The sequence below is a fragment of the Thermothelomyces thermophilus genome, chromosome 6, assembly GCF_000226095.1.
Source record: "Thermothelomyces thermophilus ATCC 42464 chromosome 6, complete sequence".
Classification (NCBI taxonomy): Eukaryota; Fungi; Ascomycota; class Sordariomycetes; order Sordariales; family Chaetomiaceae; genus Thermothelomyces; species Thermothelomyces thermophilus.
This window is the reverse complement of record NC_016477.1, coordinates 1,506,150-1,528,337: the sequence shown is the minus strand read 5'-3', so window position 1 is coordinate 1,528,337 and position 22,188 is coordinate 1,506,150. Positions and strand designations below refer to the sequence as shown.

The 22,188-nt window shown below is 37.9% G+C and overlaps 1 protein-coding gene across 1 annotated transcript; it reads left to right on the top strand.

The window, feature by feature from the left end:
• Positions 1–20,389: 20,389 nt before the first annotated feature.
• MYCTH_2068637 (uncharacterized protein) lies at positions 20,390–21,224 on the top strand (the record flags this gene model as incomplete). The annotated part of the gene is made up of 3 exons (XM_003665940.1): positions 20,390–20,597; positions 20,667–21,022; positions 21,135–21,224. The coding sequence occupies 3 exons, from the start codon at positions 20,390–20,392 to the stop codon at positions 21,222–21,224; spliced, it is 654 nt and encodes a 217-aa protein (XP_003665988.1).
• Positions 21,225–22,188: the final 964 nt, after the last annotated feature.

Sequence of the window (22,188 nt, the reverse complement as noted above, 5' to 3'; positions counted from 1 at the left end):
TCCTAACAAACTCGAGTTCCTTTTTGAGCTTCTTATATAGTGTGTGTATCTGTTCTGCTTTGACTACTACTCTTAGCACTATGACCTCTGGTCCTTGCCTAAGGTCTGCTTTATATCTATAGTTCGCGAAGAACGGTGTGACTTTGGTCGTTTCTATTAGCGTTATATTGTAAGCGAGTTATACTATTAGCAATAGTATGACCTAGTCGTCTTGCTAGTAGTTAACGTAAGAACGGAGGTATTGCTTAATAACTTGGTTTAGTTACTCCGTTTGTCTGTTAGTCTACGGGTGATATGCCGTTAATAGCTTGCTATTAATGCCTAATCGTTACATTAACGCTTACCAGAACTTTAATACGAACTTGGTGTCTCTATTGGTGATCTATTCTTACGGCTAAGCATATACTAATATAACTTGCCGATAGATTATATCTACTAACCGTTCTACTATCTAGGACTCCTTATAGGGAAAGAAGTATACCTATTTAGTCAGGCGATCTACTATAGTAAGAATACTATTGTAGGTCACTCCTGTAGCTATATCCTTAGATTCTAGTAGCTTTGTAATAAAGTCTATCGTAACTAAACTCTATAGTTTGTCAGCTATTAGTAGTAGCTAAAGTAGCCTATATAGCTTATATTATACTGTTTTGCTTCAATTATAAATATTATAGTTCTATACGACTTTCTTAACTTATATCGTTAACTATAGAAAGTCGTAGTGTTTCTTAACTTATACGATAGTCTTCGTAACTCCTTTATATCTTCCGAGTTTCGACTTATAGAGTTCTCGAATTATTTGTAGCTATTAGTCCCCGTTATAGATATATGCTTTGCCTCGGTACTAGAGTTTCCTATCTCTTTCTTCTACTCCATTAGGTACTAGTAGTCCAAGTACTGCTTAATACTATATCTCGTTGATTCTTTCTTCTCGAAAGATTATATAACATTCTAGGAATAAGTCAAGTAGATTATCCTCTATAGGTGTCTACATTTCGTAATATAACGTTCCGTCTATTTGTTTCTTGAATAACGGTAATATTGTTTCTGTTCGCCCTTCCGTATAATCCGTTCATTAGCTTAAGATGTCCACTTGTATGTTCTCTTTGCCCTTCTTATAACGGATCTTAAAGTTAAATTCTATAAGGAATTCTGCCTATCGTATTTGTCGTCTATTAAGCTCTTTTGTTGTTGTAAAGTATCGTAAATTCTTGTAGTCTATATATACTTATACCGGTTTAATCGTACTACTAAGGTATAGTTGCTATTCCTTAAAAGCTTTGACAATCGTAAGTAGTTCCTTATTATGGATTAGATAATTAAGACGTAGTCTATTAAGCTTCTTTAAAAAGAAGGCTATAGGATATAGCTTTCCTTGTTTGTCTTATTGTCCTAATTATCCTCTAATAGCGTAGTCTAAAGCGTCCGTTTCTATCTTAAATGGCTTCTTAGGGTCTAGTAATACTAGTATTAGATCTTTGGTAATGGCGTTATAGATCTATATAAATGCTTACTTGTGCTGTTCTTCCCATTGGAATTTAGCGTTCTTCTTGGTAAGTTCGTATAAAGGTCGTACGATCGCTCTAAAGTTCCTAATAAATATTCGGTAGAAGTTCGTAAATCTAATAAAGCTTTATATTTCCGTGACTAACGTTAGTTGTAGCTAATTCTTAATAGCTTTAACCTTTAAGGGTTCTATCTAGATTTGTCTTAGAGATATTTCGTATTCTAAAAATACCGTCTTCCTTATATAGAATTTGCTCTTTTCTTTGTTAACTAATAGTTTGTATATATATAGCATATCTAGCACTGCTTTTATATACTTCTAGTATTTATCTATCGTCTTAGAGAAGATAAGTATATCGTTAAAATAATATACCGTAAATTTGTCGAGAAAGGGTCGGATAGCTTAATCAATCAGGGCTTAGAACGTTACTAGTACATTTGTAAGTCCGAATAGCATAACAAGGTACTTATAATAGCTATAGGGTATCCTAAAGGCCGTTTTCCACTTGTCGCCTTCTTTGATCTATATATAGTTATAGGCTAATAGTAAATCAAGATATATAAAATATTAGGCTCCTACTAACTAATCTTAGAGCCGTGAGATTAGCGGTAATAGGTATTAGTTTTTTATAATCTATTCGTTAAGTTACCAATAGTCGATATATAATCGTAGCTTTCTATCTTTCTTAGGTATAAATAGGATTAGGTAGCCTACTAGTGATGTCGATAGGCAAATATATCCTCTTCGAAGGTTCTCCTCTAAATATCGCTTAAGTTCTTCGTTCTATATCTAGCTCGTATAGTAAATCTTAAAGAACTTTAGTCATGCTCCTTCCTTAAGCTTAATCTCGTAATCCTATAGGCCGTGTTCTAGTAATCCTTCTAGATGCTTTAGTTCGAATGCTAGGTATTCTTTATATTCTTTCGGTACTTCCCTAGTCTTGTCTCATCTCTTAGTTTTCTAATAGTATATAAACTTAGTTCCGTTTATAGCGATATTAGCGATTTCTCCTATCTTAACCTACTACTCTAATTATAGTGCTCTACATTCGTCAACGGAGAGAACAGCTATCGGCGGTTTGGCTTGTTCCTCTTATTACGATATTGATATTGTTATACCGCCTCTTCTAGAGTCTATAGTAGTCTATCTGCCATTGTCTGTCTCTTATAGTAGATCTATAGGATATGCCTTCCCCTAAGCATCGTCTGCTTACAATCCTTATATACTTCCTATCTTATTAGTCGAATATGATTCTATTTGGAGTTATAGGTAGCTACCATTCTTCTAGCTAATGTCTAGGTCATAATCTTTATACTATAGTAACCCTAATATTATGTCTTTGTCATTGCCTATATCTATAATACTAAATATAATTACTATAGTCTTCCTTACTATAGTAATATTAATTAGTTTAGTCTCCCTATATACCTATTATATCGGAAATAGCCCTTTAACTATACTATACTTCCGCTTCATTCTCTAGGGTATCTATAGCTAATTATAAGTATCGGCGAAATTAGGTTTATCTCTACTCTGCTATTTACTAGTGCGAGCATTTTGTGCTATTTCCATTATGCTATTATCTATAGTCGCTTGTCTTGCCGTTATCGTCTAAAGATTATGGCGATTTCCTATGTTTCTACTAGGAGGTCTCGATATAGTGGTCTCTTACGCCAGTTCCTCCTATACTACGCTACTACTTGCCGCTATACGGGCGTTAATAGTTTCCAGGCCCCTCGAAGGGCCCTGACCCGTTTCCTAGGTTAGTGCTAACCTCTTCGGTTGTTCGGCTGATAGTAGCTTTGTCGATCGTGCTTATTTCTGTAAGCCATTAAGTGCTTATAGCTTTCTACTATTAAGTCTATTTTGCTTTTCGTTATATATATCATAGCTTTATCTGAAGCTCCCGAATTCGCGATTTCTTTTTATCTATATAATAGAGGCAATCGTTACTCTAGTACGAGTCCTATATATTTTGTCCTGTTCCGTAGTGCCTAGGCTAGGCTCGTCTTAGAACTATTGTAATGCCTTCTAGATCGCGGGCTTCGATCTTCTAGAGCAATTTAGCTACTCTATTTTCTATATCGTAGACCTATTCTACAGGGTATAAGCTTCTATCCTTATTTCCTTATTAGGTCGGCTAGTTATTATTTTCGAATTTGTCGTAGAAGTAGTATCGGCATTTATATACTATATACTAGAACTAGGGTACTTATATATATACCTTATATTAAGGATATAGTCATATAGTGTTGCCTAGGAGGTATTAGAATTCTTTCCTAAATCCTTCCCATTATACATAGATTATAGGTACCCTAACGCTAAGGTAGGAATATTTCTTCTAGTAGCTTTCCTACATACACTCGTCTTTTCTATAGTTCGCGTATATAAACTTATCACGGAAATATACATGCAGATGCTGCCTAAGCCACTAGCACAAATAGGCCAATCAAGTCAAAGGAACGAAAGGACCAATTATAGCATGGGAAGCATAATAATCACTATGCTCACTAGTGATTAAGGTGATCACCACCATACGATCACTCACGATCACCGTGATCAGGAATGATCACTAGGATTATATATATATATAGATAGTCACTCGTTATAGTAGACTCTAGGAGTTCGCCAGTAGTAACAATCATAATCACAGTACTTATACCAAGCATTGCTAATTACTATAAGAGACAACTCTAAGTATTATTATAAACCCTTTAGCTTTACCAAATCCCTTAGACGACCTGCCTACTTATCCCACTTCACCTACCTCCGTCTAGACCCTTTTAGAAGAAGTCTAAGTTAGGTTTGTCACACGTTGTTACCACTCCCTTTGTTCTATTATAGTTTAGAACGGAGGTGACTTCGACCTCGACATCGACATGGCTACTAACGTCATGGCCGAACAGCTGCTCACTTAGCTTAGTTAACTCTAGTAACGGATCTAGGAGTTAGACTAGAGAGATAAGGCTGCTTAAGCTCAAATCAAGGAACTTAAGAACCGTAAAAAGTACTTGTAGAAGCTGGTTAACGAGGCCTATACTAAAATCGAGACGCTTGAGACCGCTAAAGCAAAGTATATCAAGATCGAACTACCTAGCAAATATAGAGGAACTAAGGAGGATCTTGTAGGATTCCTAACAAACCTCTAATCCTACTTCTAGCTTAACGATGACAAGTTTCTAGATAATAAAGCTAAAGTCCTCTATATAGCTATAAGACTAGAGGGCAAGGTACTTAGATAGTTCGAGCCTATATAGAATGACTATCTTATTAAGGAAGACGAAGATGACTAAGACGTATTTATATAGGCAGTCTTCTGATCTTATAATTATTTCAAAGAAGAGCTTTAGAAGGTTTTTGGCAATAAGGACGAGAAGATTTATATATAAGAAAGACTTGCTAATCTCCGACAGACTAAGTTAGTAGCCTCCTATGCTATATAGTTTAAATAGGACATGCTCAAGTCTTAGCTTAACGACGAGGCATTAATATAATTATTCTATAATGGCTTAAAGGAAAAGGTCAAAGATAAGCTATATAAGTACGACCGGCCTAAGACCCTAGACGAATACATCATATAGGCTATTAGAATTAATAATTGACTCTACATATGAGAGTAGCAGAAACAAGGACAAATGAACGGAACCATAGTTAAGGCTAATGACAAGAAAAAGCAAGTATACGTTAGTACCTCGTATAGGACGTACCCTAGAGCTATAGATATAGACATAGCATAGAAGCAAGACTAAAAGAAGATAACTAAAGACAAGTCTAATATTACCTACTATAACTATAGAAAGAAAGGGCACTATAAGCAAAAATACTAAAGCCTAAAGAAAGAATAGAAACTAACCCCTAGAAAGGAAATTACAACTATTAACGAAACTACCAAGGATGTCATCGAAGTAGTAGCCACGAGCTACAAAGACAAGGGCAGTAACACGGACAGTCTTGGATATAACGGCGACAGCAAAGACGAACAAGCATCGTATTCCGAACTAGTTACTATAGACCTAGAGATAGGTCTTGCCGAATGGGATATAGCAAGAGAATATGCACCGCCAGTTTCGATTCTCCTAGTCTTAAGGTAGTAGGGTTTTATAGTTATATAGAGGCAAGATAGATCGTAGACAACTAATACCTAAGGAATCGGGAGACCTAGACCTAATATTCTATTCCTCTAGGAACGAATCAAATAATATTATAACAAAGTTTTTCGGCTTAACGCGGAACTATACAAACGGGATAGACGCTTGATTCGACTCGCCTACTAGAGTAATAGAATAAGGGACGAAATAAAGGAACTCTAACGTATTGTAGAAACTATTAAAGGAGAATAGCCTATGATATATAATAGGCCTGATAGCCACGCCGAGTATCTTGACGGCTAATAACTTAGCAACGACATATAGAACCTAGAATATCAGTTTATACAAGCAAACCGTAGAAAAGACAAGCGTACGTAGGAAAGCTACTAGAAGAAACACTCCTATATTAGCACTAGAGTACCTATAGTCTATATATAATAGGAAGGATTCGGGAAAGAATTCCAATACCTCCTAGGTGATGCTATATAACTATACCCTTGATACAAGGCATATACGTAAGTGCCCTGGTTCTAATGTGTGGCATATAAATGCCGATACTACTTCCGCGATAAATTCGAAAACAATCACTAGCCGACCCGGCAAGGAAATGAGGACAGAAGTTTACACCCTATGGAATAGGTCTATAATATAGGAAATAGAGCAGCCGAATTACTTTAGAAGATCAAAGCCCGCGATCTAGAAAGCATTACAATAGTTCCAAGACAAGCCTAGCCTAGGCACTACGGAACTAGACGAGATATATAGGACTCGTACTAGAGCAACGATTACCTCTATTATATAGATAAAAAGAAATTACGAATTCGGGAGCTTTAGACAAAGTTATAATATATACGATAGAAAGTAGAACAGACCTAATGGTAGGAAGCCGTAAGCACTTAATGGCTTACAGAAATAAGCACGATTGACAAAGCTACTATCAGCCGAATGACTAAAGAGGTTAGCACTAACCTAGGAAACGGGTTAGGGCCCTTCGAGGGGCCTAGAAACCATTAACGCCTGTATAGTAGCAAGTGGTAGCATAGTATAGGAGGGACTAGCGTAAGAGACCACTATATTGAGACCTCCTAGCAGAAACATAGGAAATCGCTATAATCTTTGGACGACGGCAGCAAGATAAGCAATTATAGATAACAGCACAGTAGAAACAGCACGAAATGCTTGTACTAGTAGATAGTAGAGCAGAGATGAACCTGATTTCGCCGACACTTATAAATTAGCTACGGATACCCTGGAGAATGAAGTAGAAGCATAGTATAGTCAAAGGGCCATTTCTAACGTAATAGGTATACAAGGAGACCAAACCGATCGATATCACTATAGCAAGGAAGACTACAGTAGTTATATTTAGCATCGTGGACATAGGTAATAATAAAGACATAATATTAGGGTTACTATAGTATAAAGACTACGACCTAGACATTAGCTAGAAGAATAGTAGCTACCTATAACCCTAAATGGAGTCATATATGACTAGCGAGATAGGGAGTATACAAGGATCATAAGCAGACGATGCTTAAGGAAAGGCATATCCTATAGATCTACCGCAAGAGACAGATAGTGGTAGGCAGACTACTACAGACTCTAGAAGAGGCAGCATAACGACATCAATATCGCAACAGGAGGAACGAGCTAAATCACCGATAGCTATTCTCTTACTAATAGCTATTCTCTCCGTTAACAAATGTAGAACACTACAATTAGAGCAATAGGTTAAGACAAGAGAAATCGCTAGCATCGCTATAGATAGAACCAAGTTCGTATACTATTAGAAAACCAAGAGACGAGACAAGACTAGGGAAGTACCGAAGGAATACGAAGGACACCTAGCATTCGAACCGAAACATCTAGAAGGACTACCAGAACACGGCCTATAGGATCACGAGATCAAGCTTAAGGAAGGAGCATAATTAAAGTTCTTTAAGATTTACCATATAAGCCAGACATAGAACAAAGAACTTAAGCGATATTTAGAGGAGAACCTTTAAAGAGGATATATCTGCCTGTTAACATCGCTAGCAGGCTACCTAATCCTATTTATACCTAAGAAAGATAGAAAGCTATAGTTATATATTGACTATTAGCAACTTAACGAACAGACTGTAAAAAACCCATACCTATTACCATTAATCTTATAGCTCTAAGATTAGTTAGCAAGAGCCTAATATTTTACACGTCTTGACTTGCTATCGGCCTATAACCATATATAGATCAGAGAAGGCAACAAGTAGAAAACGGCCTTTAGGACACCCTATAGCCATTACAAGTACCTTGTCATGCTATTTAGACTTATAAACGCGCCAGTAATGTTCCAAGCCCTGATTAATCAAGCTATCCGACCCTTTCTCGACAAATTTACGGTATATTATCTCGATGACATACTTATCTTCTCTAAGACGATAGATAAATACCGGAAGTACGTAAAAGTAGTACTAGACGTACTACACGTGTATAAGCTATTAGTCAATAAGGAAAAGAGCGAATTCTATGTTAGGAAGATAGTCTTTTTAGGATACAAGATATCCCTAGGACAAATCCGGATAGAACCTTTAAAGGTTAAAGCTATCAAGAATTGGCCACAACCGACGTTAGTTATAGAAGTACGAAGCTTCATCGGATTTATAAACTTCTACCAGATGTTCATCAGGAACTTTAGAGCGATCGTACGACCTTTATATAAACTTACCAAGAAGAATGCTAAATTCTAATAGGAAGAACAACACGAGTAAGCATTTATATAGATTTATAACGCCATTACCGAAGATCTAGTACTAGTACTACCAGACCCTAAGAAGCTATTCAAGGTAGAAACGGACGCTTTAGACTACGCTATCGGAGGACAATTAGGATAACGAGACAGACAAGGAAAGCTATATCCTATAGCCTTCTTTTTAAAGAAGCTCGATAGACTACATCTTAATTATCCGATCTATAATAAGGAACTACTTACAATTGTCAAAGCTTTTAAGGAATAGTAACTATACCTTAGTAGTACGATTAAACTAGTATAAGTATATATAGATTATAAGAACCTACAATACTTTACGACAATAAAGGAACTTAACAGATAACAAATACAATAAGCAGAATTCCTCGCGGAATTTAACTTTAAGATCTGCTACAAAAAGGACAAAGAGAACGTACAAGCGGACATCTTAAGTCAACAAACGGATTATACGGAAGGACGAACGGAAACAATACCACTGTTATTCAAGGAACGTATAGACAGAACGCTATATCACGAAACGTAGACACCCGTGGAAGATGATCTACTTGACTCATTCTTAGAATGCTATATAATCTTTCGAGAAGAAAGGATTAATAAGGCATAGTATCAAGCAATACCTAGACTAGTGGTACCTAACGGAGTGGAAGAAAGAGATAGGAAACTCTGGTACCAAGGCAAAGTATATATCTACAATAAAGATCAATAGCTATAGATGATTCGAGAACTCTATAAGTCGAAACTCGGAGGATATAAAGGAGTTACGAAGACTGTCACACAAGTCAAGAAATACTATAACTTTCTATAGTTAACGGTATAAGTTAAGGAAGTCGTATGGAACTACGACATCTGTAATCAGAGCAAAACGGCACGATATAAGCCGTATAGGCTACTTTAGCCACTGCTAATAGCTAACAAACTATAAAGTTTAGTTACGATAGACTTTATTACGAAGTTACTAGAATCTAAGGACACGGCCACAGGAGTAATCTACGATAGTATTCTTACCGTAGTAGACTGCCTAACTAAATAGGTATACTTCTTTCCCTATAAGGAGTCCTAGATAGCCAAACAACTGGTAGATGTAATCTATTGGCAAGTTACATCAGTGCATACTTGGCCATAAGAATGGATCACCGACAGAGACACCAAGTTCGTATCGAAGTTTTGGCAAGCATTAATATAACGATTAGGCATTAACAGTAAGCTATTAACGGCATATTACCTACAGACTAATAGATAAATGGAGCGACTAAACCAAGTTATTAAGCAATACCTCTACTCTTATGTCAACTACTAGCAAAACGACTAGGTTATACTATTGCTAACAGCATAACTCGCTTACAATATAACGCTAACGGAAACGACCAAAGTTATACTATTCTTTGTAAACTATAGATATAAAGCAGACCTTAGGCAAGGACCAGAGGTCACAGTACTAAGAGCAGTGGTCAAAGCGGAACAAATACACACACTATATAAAAAGCTTAAAAAGGAACTCGAGTTTATCAAGACTAGAATAAAGAACTACTATAACAAACACAGGCTCAAAGGACCTTACCTAGAGAGGGGAGACAAAGTCTACCTGATCGCACGAAACTTACAAACCAAACGACTAAGCACAAAGCTAGACTTTAAGAAGGTCGGACCCTTCATTATCAAAGAACGAATTTCGACATCTAACTACCGACTATCATTACTATCATCTATATGACTATAGACGGATGTTTTTTATATTTCACTTCTCGAACTAGCACCGAAAAACGCTAAGGTTGCTATATATATCGAAGTAAGAGATAAGGAAGAAGAATAGGACGTCGAAGAAATTCTAGATTCACGTATTATCGATAGGGAACTATAGTACCTAGTCAAATAGCTTAATTTCGGACTAGAAGACAACTTATAGGAACTAATCAAGAATTTAAACTACTCTAAGAAACTAGAACAGTTCTATCGGTAGAACCTAGATCGGCCAAAGGCAAATCTAGGACAGAACCAAAAACAGCGCCCTAGTTAATAACGTCAACGCCACCGTTAAGCTATATAACGGCCCCCAATTCCTGCTATTCTACTGCCTCCAATTCGTTTAGATTTGACAAACCCCGTATAACTATGTCTACCCCCTTCTCTACTAGGAATTCTTGTTATTTATAGACCTAAGTTAGATAGGCCAATACCTTAGAAGCTTTACATTAATATTCTCGTAGCAAGGCTTCGGCCTCTTTCTCTTTAGCCTTTAAACGACGTTGCTTACGTATAATACGATCTACTACATTATAATCAGAGATATACTCTTACAAGGAAACGGGAATTTATAAGAAGAAACTAGAACGCCGGAACCATCGTAAGCACGACCCCGACGTACGTAAGCCTCGTAACGACGAGATTTTTCAATCATCTTATACACTCGGTTGTACTCCGCGCAATGAGAATACGCCATCACTACGAACCCGTGATCGGAAATAAACTGAGCTAAACGCTCACGACGAATAGACGCTAGGGATCTACGCGCGTTAGACGATATGACTGATAGCACGAAGGGCAAAAAGAGGCTAAGGAAAAAAACACGTACAAGGAACGCAAGGGATGTTAGCGCTATTTGAGACGGCCTAAAGAGGGCTTTTGGGTTAAAAGCCTTGGAGGGAAGGCATCGTATTACGGAAATATATATATAGATGCCGCCTAAGCCACTGGCACGAATAGGCTAATTAAGTCAAAGGAACGAAAGGACCAATTACAGCATGGGAAGCATAGTGATCACTACGCTTACTAGTAATTAGGGTGATTACCGCTATACGATTACTTACGATTACTATGATTAGGAATGATCACTAGGATTATATATACATGTAGATAGTCACTTGTTATAGTGGACTCTAGGAGTTCGCCAGTAGTAACAATCACAATCATAGTACTTATACTAAGTATTGCTAATTACTATAAGAGACAACTCTAAGTGTTGTTATAAACCCTTTGGCTTCACCGAATCCCTCAGACGACCTGCCTGCTTGTCCCGCTTCACCTACCTCCGTCTAGACCCTTTTAGAAGAAGTCTGAGTTAGGTTCGTTACAAAACTAGTATTCTAGGTTCTACATGTCGTTACTAAGTTACTAGTCATTAAGGTACTCGGTGTAGCTATTAGGCCTATTATATATTATAGGCTATTCTTCTTTAATAGTTTTTATAATACGTCGGAGTTCCCTCGTCTCGTCTCTTATCTTATTACTCTACTAGGCAAGTCAAATCAAACGTCTATCCCGTTCGCGTAGTTCCATATTAAGCTAGAAAACTTCATTACAGTACTATTTGATTTGTTCCTAGAGGAATAGAATATTAGGTCTAGGTCTTTCGATTCCTTAGGTATTGGTTGTCTATGATCTATCCTGCCTCTATATAACTATAAAACCTTACTGCCTCAAGGCTAGGAGAATCGAAATTAGCGGTGTATACTCTCTTGCCGTATCCCATTTGGCAAGACCTATCTCTAGGTCTATAGTAACTAGTTTAGAGTACGGTGCTTGTTTGTCTTTACCGTTGCCGTCGTGTCCGAGACTATCTATATTACTGCCCCTATCTTTATAGCTTGTAGCTGTTACTTCGATAACATCCTTAGTAGTTTTATCTATAGCCGTAATTTTCTTTCTAAGGACTATCTTCTACTCTTTCTTTAGGCTTTAACATTCTTACTTATAGTGCCCTTTCTTTTTATAGTTATAGTAGGTAATATTAGACTTGTCTTTGGTTATCTTCTTCTAGTCTTGCTTCTATACTATATCTATATCTATAGCTCTAGGATATATCTTATATAAGGTACTAATATACGCTCGCTTTTTCTTATCATTAGCCTTAACTATAGTTCTATTTATTTAACCTTGTTTTTATTACTCTTATATATAAAGTTAGTTATCGATTCTAATGGCTTATATAATATATTTATTTAGAGTCTTAGGCTAATTATACTTATATAGCTTATCTTTAACCTTTTTCTTTAAGCCATTATAGAATAGTTATATTAACGCCTTATCGTTAAGCTAAGACTTAAGTATATCCTATCTAAACTATATAGTATAGGAAGCTACTAACTTAGTCTATTAGAGATTAGCAAGTCTTTTTTATATATAAATCTTCTTATCTTTATCACTAAAAACCTTCTAAAGCTCTTCTTCGAAACGGTCGTAAGATCGAAAGACTACCTATATAAACACGTCTTAGTCATCTTTATCTTCCTTAGTAAGATAGTCATTCTATATAGGCTCGAACTATCTAAGTACCTTGCCTTTTAGTCTCGTAGCTATATAGAGGACTTTGGCTTTATTATCTAGAAACTTGTCGTCATTAAGCCAGAAGTAGGATTAAAGGTTTATTAGAAATCCTACAAGATCCTCCTTAGTTCCTCTATATTTACTAGGTAGTTCAATCTTAATACAGCTTACTTTAGCGCCTTCGAGTGCCTTGATTTTGGTGTAGGCCTCGTTGACTAGTTTCTACAAGTGCTTTTCGCCGTTCTCGAGTTCCTTGATTCGAGCTTAAGCAGCCTTGTCTCTCTAGTCTAATTCCTAGATTTGCTAATAGAGTTAGCTAAGCTAGGTAAGCAGCTATTTAGCTATAACATTAGTAGCTATATCGATGTCGAGGTCGAAGTTACCTCTATTCTGAACCATGATAGAATAAAGGGAGTAATAGTAATATGTAACGAACCTAACTTAGACTTCTTTTGAAAGGGTTTAGACAAAGGTAGATTGAGTGGGACAAGTAGGCAGGTTGTCTAAGGGATTTAGTGAAGCTATAGCTATATTAATGTCGAGGTCAAAGTTACCTCTATTCTAAACTATAATAGAACAAAGGGAGTAATAGCAATATATGACAAACCTAACTTAGACTTCTTCGAAAAGGGTTTAGATAAAGATAGATTAAGCAAGATAAGTAGGTAGGTCGTCTAAGGGATTTGGTAAAGCCAAAGGGTTTATAATAATACTAGAGTTATCTCTTATAGTAATTAGCAATGCTTGGTATAAGTACTATAATTATAGGTTACTATCACTAGTAAACTTTTAGAGTCTACTATAACAAGTAACTATTTATATATATATATACTTCCATTAGTTACTTATAGTCCCCTTCTATCCTATCCTTAGATCGCCTTTGGTAGCTAGCTATCCTCTATTATCTTTCCCTTTTTGGCAATTGTTCGCCTATAGTAGCCCGCGCTCCCTAGCGATCCTATGTTAGCCTCGCTTCGTGCCCTTCTTAATTAGTGGCTTATTTAGCCTGCTGTACCCTACCGGGTCGCGATATATAGTTAGCTCGTGATATGATACCCCCTCTTTAGAGCTTTTGACCCGAAAGCTTCTTATAACTTGTTTTAAGTACTACTAATACCCCCTTTTCCTAGTAGGTAACGTCCTTCTTCTGCTAACTTCCTTTTGCTATAGCTAATCGTATTCCTAGGAATCGTCGTAATCTTAAACACGAATAACACGCTATTACGATTAAGATTAAGCGAGAGGGTTATAAAGTCATTATACCTTGTAAGCGTTATTAGAATATAAAGCCGTAAAAGCATTATATAATAATAGAGGGTTTAAACAAGTGTTAAAACTATATTTATATAGGTAAGAAGTATAATAGTCTAAACGTTATAGATGCCTATAGGTTTCTTGTTATTTTCCTTTGTAGTCTTAGGTTACTAACTATCTTAGTCCTTTCAAATTTGTCAGAGCAGGAGAAGGTTTCGAGAGAGATTACTAAGACTAAGGCGTTACTTACTTAGACGTTAAGCCGTTTAAGTCGATTACGTCGTTTATAGCAATCCCTATACGATCGTAGTACCAAAGTTTTTCGTCGTGGTATAGCTCGTCTAGAGGAGGAGGAAGAGCTAGATACTCCTCTACTAATGTTAAAGATATAGACCCTCGCGGGTTAGGCTTAGGCGTTAGGTGCTTTTGACGTACTTGATTAGGAGTCGATTAGGTTAGATCCTAGTTCTAATTCTAGTAAGTTCCTCTCTTTTTCTATTAAGGAATAGGCTTTAAAGCTAGTTCTTATAGCTAATTAGGATTCTACTAGTAAAACTGCTTTAGTTTCTTAGGGCAATTTAGGTCTTTAACGGGTTCTTATAAGTTATCTTCTAGTCCGAAATTAAGCTATTTAACTAGGTACTATAGTTCTCCATTAATAATATATAAATTTAGAATTTCTTCGATATCCTATTCTTCCTCTTTGTCCTTTGCTTTAATATATATAGCAACCTTAGCATTCTTTAATACTAGTTCGAGAAGTGAAATATAAAAAACATCTATCTATAGTTATATAGATAATGGTAACGATAGTCGGTAGTTAGATGTCGAAATTCGTTCTTTGATAACAAAGGGTCTGACCTTCTTAAAGTCTAGCTTTATGCTTGGTCGTTTGGTTTATAAGTTTTATACAATTAGGTAGACTTTATCTCCCCTCTCTAGGTAAGGTCCTTCGAGCCTATATTTATTATAGTAGTTCTTTATTCTAGTCCTAATAAACTCGAGTTCCTTTTTAAGCTTCTTATATAGTGCGTATGTCTATTCTGCTTTGACTATTATTCTTGGTATTATAACCTCTAGTCCTTGCCTAAGGTCTGCTTTATATCTATAGTTTGTAAAGAACGGTATGACTTTAGTCGTTTCCATTGGCGTTGTATTATAAGCGAGTTATACTATTAGTAATAGTATGACCTAGTTATCTTGCTAGTAGTTAACGTAAGAACGGAGGTACTACTTAATAACTTGGTTTAGTCGCTCTGTTTGTCCGTTAGTCTATAGGTGATATGCCGTTAATAGCTTGCTATTAACGCCTAATCGTTATATTAATGCTTGCTAGAACTTCGATACGAACTTGTGTCTCTATCGGTGATCTATTCTTGCGGCTAAGCATATACTAATGTAACTTGCCGATAGATTACGTCTGCTAACTATTCCACTATCTAGGACTCCTTATAGGGAAAGAAGTATACCTATTTAGTTAGGCAATTTACTATAGTAAGAATACTATTATAGGTTACTCCTATAGCTATATCCTTAAATTCTAATAGCTTTGTAATAAAGTTTATTATAACTAAACTCTATAGTTTATTAGCTATTAGCAGTAGCTAAAGTAGCCTATATAGCTTATATTGTGCCGTTTTGCTTCGATTATGGATATCGTAGTTCTATACGACTTCCTTAACTTATACCGTTAACTATAGAAAGTCGTAATGTTTCTTAACTTATATGATAGTCTTTGTAACTCCTTTATATCCTCCGAGTTTCAACTTATAGAGTTCTTAAATCATTTATAGCTATTAGTCCCCATCGTAAATATATACTTTGCCTCGGTACTAGAGTTTCCTATCTCTTTCTTTTACTCCATTAGGTACTAGTAGTCTAGGTACTACTTGATACTATGTCTTGTTAATTCTTTCTTCTCAAAAGATTATATAACATTCTAGAAACAAGTTAAGTAGATTATCTTCTATAGGTGTCTACGTTTCGTAATATAGTGTTCCGTCTGTTTGTTCCTTAAATAACGGTAATGTTATTTCTATTCGCCCTTCCGTATGTCACAAGCCAACCATATACTACGACCCGGTGGGGCACAGGAGGCTAAATGAGCCACCAATCAAGAAGGGCACGAAGCGAGGCTAACACGGGATCGCTAGGGAGCACAGGCTACCACGGGCAAACGATTGCCAAAAGGGAAAGATAGTAGAGGATAGCTAGCTACCAAAGGCGATCTAAAGACAGGATAGAAGGGGACTATAAGCGATCGGCAAAAGTATATATATATATAAATAGCCACTTATTATAATAGACTCTAGGAGTTTACTAATAATAGTAACTTATAATTATAGTACTTATACTAAGTATCGTTAACTATTATAAGAGATAACTCTAGTATTGTGACGAACCCAACTCAGACTTCTTCTAAAAGGGTCCAGACGGAGGTAGGTGAAGCGGGACAAGCAGGCAGGTCGTCTAAGGGATTCGGTGAAGCCAAAGGGTTTACAACAACACTTAGAGTTGTCTCTTACAGTAATCAGCAATGCTTGGTATAAGTACTGTGATTATGATTATTACCACTGGCGAACTCTAGAGTCTACCATAACAAGTGACTGGCTAGCTATATATATATAATAGTCTGTCCTTCTTTAATAGTTATCACTAGTACCACTTCTCCTTTCACTTCGTGATTCTGCGTTGTCGACGGTGACATGTTATTATCACCAGTAAAGACCTTAGTCTTGGCGGTGATAATCTTCTGATTGGTCCGTCGAGTGATTGGCTGTCGGAATGTCCCGTGTCCTAGCTGCAGCCTGCCAGGCCGCCCATGTGCTTATCCGTGACAAGTATTATTATAAACCCTTTGGCTTTACTAAATCCCTTAGATGACCTATATACTTGTCCTGCTTAACCTACCTTTGTCTAAACCTTTTTAGAAGAAGTCTAAGTTAGGTTCGTTATACGTTATTATTACTCCCTTTATTCTATTAAAGTTTAGGACAAAGGTAATTTCGACCTTGACATTAATATGACTATTAATATTACGGCTAAATAGCTGCTTGCCTAGCTTAGTTAACTCTATTAGCAGATCTAGGAGTTAAACTAGAGAGATAAGGTTACTTAAGCTCGGATTAAGGAACTCAAGAACGGCGAAAAGTACTCGTAAAAGCTAGTTAACGAAGCCTATACTAAAATCAAGGCACTCGAAGGCGCCAAAGCGAGCCGTATCAAGATCGACCTACCTAGTAAATATAGAGGAACTAAGGAAGATCTTATAGGATTCCTAACAAACCTCTGATCTTACTTTCGGCTTAATGACGATAAGTTTCCGGATGATAAAGCTAAAGTTCTCTATATAGCTATAAGACTAGAGGGTAAGGTACTTAGATGGTTTGAGCCTATATAGAATGACTATTTTACTAAGGAAGATAAAGACGACCGAGATATATTTATATAGGTAGTCTTTTAATCTTATAACCGTTTTAAAGAAGAGCTTTAGAAGGTTTTTAGCGACAAGGACAAGAAGATTTATATATAAGAAAGACTTGCTAATTTCCGATGGACTAAGTTAGTAGCCTCTTACGTTATATAGTTTAGATAGGACATATTTAAGTCTTAGCTTAACGATAAGGCGTTAATATAACTATTTTATAATAGCTTAAAGGAAAAGGTTAAAGATAAACTATATAAGTATAATCGGCCTAAGACCCTAGATAAATATATTATATAGGCTATTAGAATCGATAATTAACTCTATATATAAGAGTAGTAGAAATAAGGTCAGATAAATGGAACTATAGTCAAGGCTAATAACAAGAAAAAACGAGTATACATTAGTACCTTATATAGGATATATCCTAGAGCTATAGATATAGATATAATATAGAAGCAAGACCAAAAGAAGACGACTAAAGACAAGTTCTATATTATCTACTATAACTATAGAAAGAAAGGACACTATAAGTAAGAATGTCGAAGCCTAAAGAAAGAGTAGAAAACAGTCCCTAGAAAGGAAATTACAGCTATTAATAAAACCATTAAGGATATTATTAAAGTAGTAGCTACAAGCTATAAAGACAGGGATAGCGATATAGATAGTCTCGAACACAACAGCGATAGTAAAGACGAACAAGCACCGTACTCTAAACTGGTCACGGTAGACCTAGAGACAGGTCTTGCCGAATAGGACACGGCGAGAGAGTATGTACTACCAATTTCGATTCTCCTAGCCTTGAGGCAGTAGGGTTTTATAGTTACCTAGAGGTAGGATAGATTGTAGACGACTGATACCTAAGGAATCGAGAGACCTGGACCTAATGTTCTATTCCTCTAGGAACGAATCGAATAGTACCGTAATAAAGTTTTCCGGCTTAACACGGAACTACGCGAACGGGATAGACGCTTGATTCGACTTGCCTAATAGAGCGATAAGATAAGGGATAAGATAAGGGAACTCTAATGTATCGTAGAAACTATTAGAAGAGAATGGTCTATAATATACGATAGGCCTAATAGCTACACCGAGTATTTTGACAATTAGTAACTTAGTTATAACGTACGGAACCTAGAGTACTAGTTTATATATATAAACCGTGGAAAAGATAAATATATAGAGGAAAACTATTAGAAGAAATACTCTTACCTTAGCATTAGAGTACCTATAGTCTATATATAGTAGGAAGGATTTAGAAAAGAATTCTAATACCTTCTAGGCAATGCTATATAACTATACCTGTAATACAAGGCATATATATAAGTGCCCTAGTTCTAGTGTATATTATATAAATGCCGATACTACTTTCGCGACAAATTCGAAAACAATCACTAGCCGACCTAATAAGGAAATAAGGACAGAAGCCTCTGCCTTATAGAATAGGTCTATAATGTAGGAAACAGAGCGGCCGAATTGCTCTAGAAGATTAAAGCCTATAATCTAGAAGGCATTATAGTAGTTCTAAAACAAGCCTAGCCTAGGTACTACAGAATAGGACAAGATATATAGGACTCGTGCTAGAGTAACGATTGCCTCTACTATACAGACGAAAAGAAATCGCGAATTCGGGAACTTTAGATAAAGCTATAGTACGTACAATAGAAAGCAGAATAGACCTAATAGTAAGAAGCTATAAGCACTTAGTAGCTCGTAGAAATAGGCACGATCGACAAAGCCGCTATTAGCCAAATAACTAAAGAGGTTAATACTAACCTAGGAAACGGGTTAGGGCCCTTCAAGGGGCCCGAAAATCATTTACGCCTATATAGCAGAGAGTGGTAGCGTAGTATAGGAGGAACTGGCGTAAGAGACTACTATATCAAGACCTCCCGGCAGAAACATAGGAAATCGCTGCAATCTTTAGATGACAACGGCAAGATAAGCGATTATAGATAACAATATAATGGAAATGGTACGAAATGCTCATACTAGTAGATAGTAGAGCAGAGATAAACCTAATTTCGCCAATACTTATAAATTAGCTACAGATACCCTAGAAAATAAAGTAGAAGTATAGTATAGTCAAGGGGCTATTTCTAATATAATAGGTATATAGGGAGACTAAACTAATTGACATTACTATAGTAGGGAAGATTATAGTAGTTATATTTAGTATCGTAGACATAGGTAACGATAAAGATATAATATTAAGGTTACTATAGTATGAAGATTACAACCCGGACATTAGCTAGAAGAATAGTAGCTACCTATAACCCCGAATAGAGTTATATTTAACTAGCGAGATAGAGAGTATATAAGGATCGCAAGCAGACGATACTTAGGGGAAGGCATATCCTATAGATCTACTATAAGAGACGGATAGTAGTAGGCAGACTACTATAGACTCTAGAAGAAGCGGTATATCGATACTGACGTTACGATAGAAGGAACAAGCTAAACCGCCGATAGCTATTCTTTCTGTTGACGAATGCGGAGCATTGTAACTAGAGTAGTAGGTTGAGACAGAAGAAATGTGACGAACCCAACTCAGACTTCTTCTGAAAGGGTCCAGACGGAGGTGGGTGAAGCAGGACAAGCAGGCAGGTCGTCTGAGGGATTCGGTGAAGCCAAAGGGTTCACAACAACACTTAGAGTTGTCTCTCACAGTAATCAGCAATGCTTGGTATGAGTACTGTGATTGTGATTGTTACCACTGGTGAACTCCCAGAGTCCACCATAACGAGTGACTAGCTAGCTATATATACACAATTGTCTGTCCTTCTTCAATAGTTATCACCAGTACCACTCCTCCTTTCACTTCGTGATTCTGCGTTGTCGACGGTGACATGTTATTATCACCAGTGAAGACCTTAGTCTTGGCGGTGATAATCTTCTGATTGGTCCGTCAAGTGATTGGCTGTCGGAATGTCCCGCGTCCTGGCTGCAGCCTGCCAGGCCGCCCATGTGCTTATTCGTGACACGATGCCCCTCCTTCAAGGCTTTCGACCCGAAAGCCCTCTTAGGCCGTTTCAAATAGCGCCAACAACCCTTCGCTTGTGAGTACTGCATTCTCCCTGTTTCTGCGTCGTGGTCGTCATGTTGACAAAATGCCGATAGAGAAACGGAAGTCGCATTCTGCACGTTACCGTGCTTCCCTTGCTCAGAACATCGCTGAGAACGGTTTTGTCGTTATGCCTTGCTCTTGGTGCGCGTCGCAAGGCCTCGTTTGCAAAATGATCGCGCGTACGAAGCGTTGCGAAGCCTGCGTTCGTCGAGGTCGTTCTTGCGATGGCTCTGGCATACCGCTTTCTTCCTGTAAGCACGTTTTCTTCTTCTTTTTTTTTTTTTTTTTTTTTTGAATGTGATTCCTGATGTTCGTTCTAGTGGATCGCATTCTCCAGGAGCAGCGTCGTATCAAGGATGCTGAACGTCGTGCCGAACTTGAGCTGGATGAATCTCAACGCCGTCTGGAAGAAGCCCAGCGCGAGTTGTCCGAAAAGCTTGCGCGGCTCCGGCGTCTTCGTCAGCAGAAGGAGTTTTTGGTGGAGAAAGGTGCCGACATGGTGGCGCGTGGTCTGTCGACCTTGGACGAGTTGGAGGAGGTTGAGCGGCAAGAGACGCCTGCTATGCCCTCGTCACAGATTAATGATGCCGTCGATGCTGTCGACTGGGGCGCCGTCTTTGGTTCTGTCCCGGGTTTTCCTTTGGTCGATCCGGATTCTGCCGGTGGAACTGTTCCAGTTTCTCAGGGCAGTTCAAATTCTTGACTGGTTCCCATGAGTTGTCCTCTGGTCCAAAATCAAGCCATTTGACCAGGTACTGCAGTTCCCCGTTGATGATGCGTGAATCCAGAATTTCTTCGACGTCCCATTCTTCCTCTTCGTCCTCTGCTTCGATGTGCGTGGCAACCTTGGCGTTCTTTGGTGCTGGTTCGAGAAGTGAAATATGAAAAACATCCGTCCGTAGTCGCATAGATGACGGTAACGATAGTCGGTAGTTGGATGTCGAGATTCGTTCTTTGATAACGAAGGGTCCGACCTTCTTGAAGTCCAGCTTCGTGCTTGGTCGTTTGGTTTGCAAGTTTCGTGCGATCAGGTAGACTTTGTCTCCCCTCTCTAGGCGAGGTCCCTCGAGCCTGTGTTTGTCGTAGTAGTTCTTCATTCTGGTCTTGACAAACTCGAGTTCCTTTTTGAGCTTTTCATGCAGTGCGTGCATCTGTTCTGCTTTGACTGCTGCTCTCGGCACTGTGACCTCTGGTCCTTGCCTAAGGTCTGCTTCATATCCGTAGTTCGCGAAGAACGGTGTGACTTTGGTCGTTTCTGTCGGCGTCGTGTTGTAGGCGAGTTGTGCTGTTGGTAACAGCATGACCCAGTCGTCTTGTTGGTAATCGACGTAAGAGCGGAGGTATTGCTCAACAACTTGGTTTAGTCGCTCCGTTTGTCCGTCGGTCTGCGGGTGATATGCCGTTGACAGCTTGCTGTTGACGCCTAATCGTTGCATTAACGCTTGCCAGAACTTCGATGCGAACTTGGTGTCTCTGTCGGTGATCCATTCTTGCGGCCAAGCATGCACTGATGCAACTTGCCGATAGATCACGTCTGCCAACTGTTCCGCTGTCCAGGACTCCTTGTAGGGAAAGAAATATGCCCACTTAGTCAGGCGATCTACTACAGTAAGAATACTGTCGTAGGTCACTCCTGTGGCTGTGTCCTTGGATTCTGGCAGCTTCGTGATGAAGTCCATCGCAACTGAACTCCATGGTTTGTCAGCTGTTGGTAGTGGCTGAAGTAGCCCGTACGGCTTGTGTCGTGCCGTTTTGCTCCGATTGCAGATGTCGCAGTTCCGTACGACTTCCTTAACTCGTGCCGTTAACTGTGGAAAGTCGTAGTGCTTCTTGACTTGTGCG